At 41.4% G+C, this 9,027-nt stretch overlaps 1 protein-coding gene across 1 annotated transcript in view; it reads right to left on the minus strand.

Moving 5' to 3' along the window:
- The window catches only part of LOC108881094 (transducin-like enhancer protein 4), a 35,862-nt gene extending 27,607 nt beyond the window's left edge, over positions 1–8,255 (minus strand). The window contains 5 exon segments of the mRNA XM_018672898.2: positions 4,942–4,986; positions 5,129–5,192; positions 7,130–7,167; positions 7,169–7,228; positions 7,598–8,255. Of these exon segments, the coding sequence (XP_018528414.1) occupies positions 4,942–4,986; positions 5,129–5,192; positions 7,130–7,167; positions 7,169–7,228; positions 7,598–7,642 (252 nt within the window). The 5' untranslated portion in view covers positions 7,643–8,255.
- Positions 8,256–9,027: the final 772 nt, after the last annotated feature.

A 9,027-nucleotide genomic window follows, 5' to 3' on the forward strand; every position in this document is an offset into this window, starting at 1 on the left:
AACTCCACTGAAGCACTTGGTTGGGGTTTAAGTGCCTTGCTCAACAGCAGTGTTAGGTGCTTAGAATTTTACAGCTGAGGATTCATTTGTCAAACCTCCATAAGGCACACCAATCCTGCAGCTGAAGAAGTGAAAAAAGAAACAGATGTTCAACGAGGCTGTGAAGGGGTGGCAGACTACTACAGGAGTGGGGACTGTGGAGGAGGATTGTGCTACATAAGTTGTTGCCACATCCATCTGAACATAGGAGGACTCCACCACAACTGGAACAACATCACCTATCAAACTCCTCAATTCCTGTTCCACAGTGTTGCTTTAACAGCATTTTGAGAAATAACTTATTTTGTAGCTAACAGGCTACAACTCGCAAAATTTCTGATGCCACCTTTAAAACTGCAGTGGTTTTATTTTGAAAGGTTGTCAAACACACACATCAGTGTAAAAATGTTGATTCTAAAGCTACTAGATCAGCCACTAACAACTCTACAATCTGAACCTCCAATCAATTCATTTTGAAGAGCTGACCCTGAGATGTTGGCACAGAAATGGAAACACAAGCGCTGGAGCAGAAAAGGAAATGGAGAAGCTTTTCTACGAGGCAACACAAACAATTTCAGGTGACATTTTACATCAGTGGCAAACAATCGTGACTGTCGGCCAGAGTGCAGGGATGTCAGCCTGTTTGGCAAACACGTCTGTTCACACTGCAGACACCAAAGCAAAAAAAGCAGGGCTCTTTTTTGTCTGAAAAGTGTCCTGTGGTTTGTGCAAACCTGGAGAATTTGATTCTGCAGAGAACAGGCCTTAACTTTGACCTGGACCTGTCACTGTCTTAACAGTGAATAAATAATAAGAAACGACTGGCCAGAGAGTCCTCTAAGGTTAGGACTCAAACCAGGTCGATCCATGGAGTTTATTGCTAGATTAAAGGACTCTGTGGTCACATAAAGCCCAGCAACCTCTGAGGTAAGATCATGTGCGCTGAATTTATCTTTGACCTTGTATGTGAGTCACTGGAGAAATGTTCCTCCTGTTAAAAAAGAGAAAAATCAGTGAGCAGCAGCTCAGAGAGGGGATGTAGAATATCAAATGTCTTATTTTATGGTTTGCCCCTTGTGATCAGATCAACAACATGCAATAAATGGTGTGAATAGCCTGCGAACAGACCAAGACGAGGCTAACTCAGAATCTACCACTGAATATGCTTTCATTATTTACCTGAGATAACCTACTTGTAATCTTTCAGCTCATTGCATTACAGTGATCCCTGTGAGATAACAGCATGGTGAGCTTGTGTGGCACAAAAACACCCCAGCAATAACCACTTATCACCATAGATGTTGCCCAAAAGAATGAAAAAAAAAAAAAACAGCTCAAATACTCTCCACTTCAACTCCTAACAACAAAGAAATTAGATCAGGCAGGAGCCCTGGAGTCAGATTGGGTCAGATAGAAGATCAAATGTCCATCTCCCCTGTGGAGCTTTGTAAGCACCACATCAGCACCACTTTTCACCACCAGCTAATACACCTAATGGACCCCACCATATAAAGGCTGTTTTCCCTTGTGACAGTATGTGTGTGTGGGTGTGTGAAAGACACAGCGAGATAGGTAGAGAGAGACAGGGAGGAAAAACAAAGGGCATTTTAAAGACAGGCTACAAGCTGCTCAAACTGCAAAATGAGTGCTTAATGTTAAGATTTTGTTTCTGGTTAATATGATGCAACTCTTTGCAAAATTTGCTAACTGCATTTGTGGAACAAAAAGGGAGATTTTTACGGCCACAATTTTTTTGAAATTAGTTAGAAATGACTGTATAATTACTCAATAATTTTTGATAAAAAGCCAAGATTTTTAATATTAACAGTCACTGCAGGAAGTCACTGCACCCTGCCAAAAACTAGTCTGGCACATAACCCTCTGTAAAACCCCAACTACATAGTTTGGTTTAATGGCTTGACAGAACAAGATCCAAAATGCTAGGGTAATTGGTGGGCTATAGAAGTGAAGTAAAACCTGAATCTGAACATTGTTAAAATGTTTATGGTTTATAAGGCAAACATAATATATGAAGAGATAATTACAAGGATGTCATTTAAAATCTCTTTTACTACAATTTAAAGATTCCAATGTGCTTTTAATCTTCTTCTAAGTGCAACATTACGTGTGCAGAAAAATCCACCAAACGAAATAAATGGCCCCCTGATCCGCTGCAGTAAAATGAGTTGTCAGATCTCATTGAAAACACTGCCATTCTCCAGTATCAAAACGTCTTATTACTTCCTTCTTTCACCACTTTCTCCTCCCTCCTCCTTCCCCTCTTCTCGCCATCCCTCGCTTGCCTCATTCCTCTTTCAGTCTCGCTAATTTGCAATTGATTAGCTGTCCTCTCGCCGCTCAGTCCCATGCTCTACACCCCTCGTGCCCTCCTCCCTCTTTATCCCCCCACCCCCACCCCATCCCTCCCCTGCCTCCCCCACCCGTCCTCTGCTCTGTCTACGAGTCAATTTCTCTTTAACGAGCGTTGGTACATTTCACTCCCCGGGCACCAGAGCCCTTCTGTGTAAATAAAACAGAGAGCAGAGCCAAAAATCAATGGGCCTATTACCCTCAGAAAATGCTAAACAAGCAATATTAGCAATTCGCTTGGTAGCGGAGGCCGACTACCTTAATGGGACTATAGCTCGACAACCACCCACCCCCACCCCACCACCCATTTCCCCCAACAACATCACCAACGCCACCACCTCCCCACCCCCTACTGTTCAATCTCAGCATCCACTCAATGACCCACACACGTCGTATCATCATATCGAATGCCGTGGATAGAAACACACATTAATGCCCGTGCATGCTGATGTAAGAGTGCACACAAACACAGTCTGCACATCAAAGTCATTTGCTTCCACAACTCACACACACAAACACACACAAGCACACACACACACACAGTGGAAACAGGCACGCACAGGCTGCTGGCAGAAATTAAGGATTCACTCTCCAAAACTGTTTCCTGACAGAAATCACTGGGCACCACACAGAGCCACCGTCCACATTTTATCTCTTTTTATTTTTTTCTGTCTTTCTCCCAATAAACACGAACACACACACACACAAGCACACATATACAGATACACACACACAAACAGCAGCAGACAGCAGGATTTATGGTAGACACCCCATATTTCATCAGACAAGTCTGATTAGTGTGCCAGTAAAAAGTTGTGTGTGTGTGCAACATTCACGCACAGAGACAAACACAGACACACACACACACAGAGAGAGAGAGAGAGAGAGAGAGAGAGAGAGAGAAACAAATACAAACACCAACACACACTCCCTAGTAAACACCTAAAATATATGAGCACATACACACACACAACACACACAAATACACAAATAGTGCACACAAAACTAAATAAACAACAATAGTGTACATACAGACAAACACACACACACCAAGAACACATGTACAGTATACATACAGGCTGTTGAACAGACACACCACAACACACACACAGCAAAGAAAACAGGCATCATAGATACACACAAACACAAAATCATACACACTGCAAGACAAAGACCAAGCATTTATCACATCCTCTCATACTTACAAGCACGCACACACACTCACACTACACTACACACTACACACTGCACACACCATTTCTCTGGAAATGAATGTGAAGCTGGTTAGCTGTGGCCCATTTAGCCTGGCAGCTGATGTGTGGTTAACACAGACATTTATGCTAATGACCCTCCGTGTTTAAAAAAGGCAGCAGTAATGTAAAGGCTCGTTAAAGGCCAAATCCTCGTTCGCTCAAGTCATTTTTCAGCCCGTTTTCTCTTTCAATTAAACTGATGAAATTATTATTCACATGTGAAATTACTACTCAACCTCACGAGGCAACAAAATACGCTGAAATAGAACCAATGAGAGATGGGAGAAATTCTTCACCACTGCTCTTTTTTTTACCCTGTAAATAAATCAGATCTCCATTATGAAATATGTCGTCTTTAACATAAATTCTGGGCTGATTTTCCCTCAACACCAACCTCAGTTTGTGCCTCCTGCGTTGTATCACTACATTCAAGTCACAGCTTAGTATCAGATTTTCCTAAAAATAATTATCTTTACAAAACCCAGAAGATTGTTTAACAAAACTTACCACTGGTCTGATGATACTCTCAGAATCTCCAGAGACTCCTCTAACTATTTGAATGAAAATATTCAAATATTCTGTTTGTTGCACTTTTAATACACGTCTCAAGCTGCAACTATATTTCTTGATACAGGTAGCCAGAAATGACTAATTTTGTAAAACATCATCATAAAGAAACTACAATATATCTAATACTGAGGATACAATTTGTAATTTTGGTTAACATTTTACAAATTGAGGAGGGAGGAGTGTATTTTGCGGCTACCATCTTGTTTGGATTACGAAACCAAGTAGTTTGCTGCATGATATTTTAACATGCAGTAAACAGAACAAGTTTTTGGTCTTTGAGGATTCTGGAAATACCTTCAGGAAAGAGGTGTAAGTGTTGTTAAATGACCTTTTGGGTTTTTCAAAGATCACTGGGTAGACATTTTTAGGAAAATCACATGCTTAGCTAGAATATCACTGACAAGGAATATGTTGACCACAAAAAGGCAATGGGATCATTATAAGGAGGTAAACATGATTAAAACATGTGTATTACTGCAGAATTCAGCAAAACTGTCAAGACCAGAGGGACCTGGGAAAACATGGTGGAGCAGTTTAGGCCTGCAGCAAGTGCAGATTTTAAAATCAAAATTCAAAACGAAAAACTCATCTTGAGGTTATTTACCATCTGCTTCCCTTTGACACCTACTGCAGTGTGGGATCAGTTTTACTTCCTTTTGACACTCAAAGTAAAAAAAAACAAAACCAAAAAAAGCAAATTGTTTCCTACCTGTTTGTGCATCTCGATGTTGAGTCCGTATGACATTTCATAGTACTTAAAAAAAAACACAGATCAAAGTAAGGTCAGGCAAACGTGTCCTCTCGGTTCCTCTTTTTGCACACACCAAATATACTATACAGACCTTCATGCACACATGCACACACACACACATGCAGAGATAGTCAATGAAACTCACCATGACATAGTGTCTCTGCATCTCAGTTTTCTCACTGGCCAGTTTCTCACACTCCAATTTCAGACTGTGAGGCAGAAGGAAAAGCATGATCAAACCCACTGCAATCCTTACACACATTCAAAAGTTAAAAGAAAAAAAGAAAGAAAAAAAAGAAACCTGAAAACATTAATCACCAAATAAACTTATTAAATCTACAAGATACCAAACACATTTTAATGTTTTTATCACATGAAACAAATTAGCAAAATTTGACTGAAAACATTTAACTGCAGAAGGCCACTCGTAGAATACTGAGCATCTAAGTGACTACATCCTGTTCCTTTAAATTTGCATTTCTAAATTTGAGTGCAACAATGGAAAGAAAGAGAAAAAAGAAGAAAAGTGCTCCTTGAATCACACCAGTTTGCTCTGCAGACGCAGACACTTACTCAGCAGGTACAGTGCAGTAATTAATGGATCAATAGACAACCACACAAACCTCATCATATATTCTTACGGTGTGAGTGGAAGCCCAAACTGCACCATCAACAAAAAAGCAACCCTATAATGAGGATCCATTTTACAACTGTGGTTACACAAAAGCTTAACTCTTTCAGATGTTGTTTGTTACTGGAAAGCTGCATCACATCACCACAGGAAGCTTTTGTTCAACTTACTATGAGGAAATCATCAGGTGTGTAATGTTATCAAACTGGTGCAAGTAAAAGTAGGATACTGACAGGCCAAGTACAGATGAATGGAGACATTTAAATGTTAGGACTGATTTTAAATCTCTTAATTAAGTCATCCTTTTCAAAAATATGAGATTTAATTTAAGGTGGATGTCGATGGATTTTTCCCAGTGTCCAGTTGGTTTAATCGGCTCACAGGCATGTAATATTATGTTTTTCTAAATAAAGCCTGACAACTATAAAAACAAAAAATCTCTAAAGAAATCGCTGATGTATATTCAGTGTGTATATCCCACCCTTACTCCGTTTTTTTCACCACATCAATTTCTATCTGCTGTTTAGGATTTCACTGGTATGCAGCTGTTTGATCACACACATGCAGCAGACACACTATCCTTGGTTCAGCTCATTCAGCCCCAGGATTGGACCGGACCCCTGGTTCATCTCACCAGGTGATCTGCCAATAATTACAAGGTGGCCAGAGGTGAGCCATTATTATGCATTGGCATCGTGCTCACGGTTCTTCCCCGAGCAATGTATTTCACACTTCATCATGTCGGGTAAAAAACAGTATTTCACGCCACTTGCGCTCGCAGAGTGAGACGTGCATACCAAGGTCGATGGGAGTTTACCTGTGGTTAGTCACCAGTGAGAGATGGTGACCTGAGACAAACATGGAGTCTGTGTCAGCCCTGTCCGTAGGATCTGAAGAGAATCATTTCATGGGCTGTCCGAATGGGTATTTACCTCACATCGAGCATGTTTTATGTCTCAACCAAATCCAGTTTTGTATTTCATGGCACTGCATCATGCGTTTCCCAATATTTCAGTCAGACTGTAGGTCTGACACGTAACTGGTGAAGGGCAGGTCAAAAGCATAGAAATGAAGCTATTCCTACTCTGATCTGGGGGCTTCAGTTTACAATATGGGTTAAAGCCATCAAATGATTATTTTGACTATTGATTATTCTCCTGATTTTTTCCTTGATTTATCATTTGGCCTGTTTAATGTCAGCAAATTACACATTCTCAGAGCCCATTGTGACTTTTTTTTAAAAATGTCTTGTTTTGTCTGACCAACAGTTTTTACCACCAACGAGTAAGAAAACCAGGAAATACCGTCTGGAACCATTTTCTTTGAATTAATTGATCTAAATTGCTCCTGATAAATGTCTGTAGATTACATAATCGATTAACCGATTATTCTGCAGCTCTATGGACCCAGAATAACACACAAATCAAACATATAATCACTCTTCCACCCAATGCAGGAAGTCTCATTATATTTTGTAAATATATGGTCGATGAGAGGATGTTTTCGAACTCTCACCTGTGATACTGGGCTTGCAGGAACTGGAACTCCTCCTTTGATCCGGTCGCAGGACTCGGTGACAGTGAACTTGAACGGCTGTCCCGGCTGGTGAGGGACCTCAACCCAAACCAAAACAGCATGTGAGGGAAGAGAGGAAGAACTGAGCCATCAAAGTTCAGTGTCATGACACACAGACAGAGGCAAGACTGTAGATGACAATAGTCCTCTGTGATACGGATGGCCTTTTGGTCTCACTCAGTCTCTTTTACACGTTCACCCACGCACACTCAGACACACACACACACACACACACACACACTCACTCATACACACATACAGCTGCAGTAGTTTGACAATGAGCGCAATTGTCCGTGCGGGCGCGCAGTGGCACGGAAACTTGATCTAAACTGATTACGCATCAGGCGCGCGGCTGTTAATCTGCGCTGTTTTGACATACTGCCTTGGCTGCTACTGCTCTCTACTTACCGGATGCCGTGCCGGGGGGTACATCTTGCTCAGATCTCGAATCATTAAAAATGTATTGCAAAGTTCATCCACATAAGCACGAAAACAAAATGTGTGAGCACGGCTCTTTCCCCGTGCGTAAAAGGTCGGTTAGTGGCCGGTTTGCGGGCTGTGTGCAGGTTCCGTGAAGAGCGAAAACATCCTCGGACCTTTGGTCGGTCAAAAACAGTAAGACAGTGTTTTAAAGTCCATTCAGCGTGATAATCAAAGCAGGAGTTGCCTCAGTCTTCTCCAAAATCTCCAGCGCGTTATTCTATGCACACAAAGCTTTAAATTCTCCTTCTCAACTAACAGCGAATCTTCTATTTTCTCTAATTTTCCCTACAAAACATCGACTTCTGGTACATCATGACCCCGCTTGTCCGCGCCTGAGCTTCTCCACGGCGTCTCGTCGTCACGCATTTGTCGGTTAATTTCCTACAGCCGCCGTTAATGCTGACATCCTCTCACAGCACCGGAGGAGCGACCACCTCACCGACTGTAGCAGCCTGCCCCTGCGAAGCCAAATTTAGAAGCAACCAACCGTACGAGCGCAATTACATATTCACAACAATTATAAGAGCCCGTACCATGACGTCGGGACGTGTAGTTTAATTCATATTAGTCGATAATAAGCACTACAGATGTGCGTCTGCTGTAAAGAACTACAACTTCCCGGCTGCTCTGCGAAGCCCCCCAAAGCCAATGGTGTGTGGTCTAAAGGAGGAGCGGCCATTAAAGACAACCAATGGCGACATAAAAGTGTACATACTGCGCTCCACCCTGCTGCCAATCATCAATATGCTGTCCAATCACCTCCAACAGGATGCGATTTATGCAGACTCCCCACGTGGGGGCTCGGGTATGGTACTAAAAGATGTCAGAGGGATTAATCTGGAAACTATCTGTTGACTTATGTGTTTTTTAATAGAGACTTCCAGGCAGAAGCGAACATATGGCCCCTTAGTGTCTCATGTTTTTCCTGTTTTTTTTAATTGAATCTCCTATTAAAACATTCTGCTATTATGTCCACAGATTGCACTTACAACCCTGCAATTAAATTCTAATTCAGCTCTCTCATGTGTACCTCAGCCTGCTTGTATAGGATATAAATCATATAGGGGGCTGACAAAATAATGTAGACACTTAATTAAATTCAATGTAAACAATTGTTACTACAATGGTGGGTTATATTAGGTTGGATGTCATTTAGCTTTTTGTCAGTCTCCTTTATTTTGTGTCACTGATGTGTATGGCTTTCTAGACAGCTTCCCTTGATATAAACACTCTCTTTTCTGATTGATGCGCCTGCAGCTTGGGCACAAAATTGCTCACTTTGGAATTCCTCCTGTGGTTTAGAAAACACATATTAGTGTTAATTTGAAGAGCTCTCATTAATGTTACAACATAAT

The sequence above is a fragment of the Lates calcarifer genome, linkage group LG13 (genome assembly GCF_001640805.2).
Source record: "Lates calcarifer isolate ASB-BC8 linkage group LG13, TLL_Latcal_v3, whole genome shotgun sequence".
Classification (NCBI taxonomy): domain Eukaryota; kingdom Metazoa; phylum Chordata; class Actinopteri; family Centropomidae; genus Lates; species Lates calcarifer.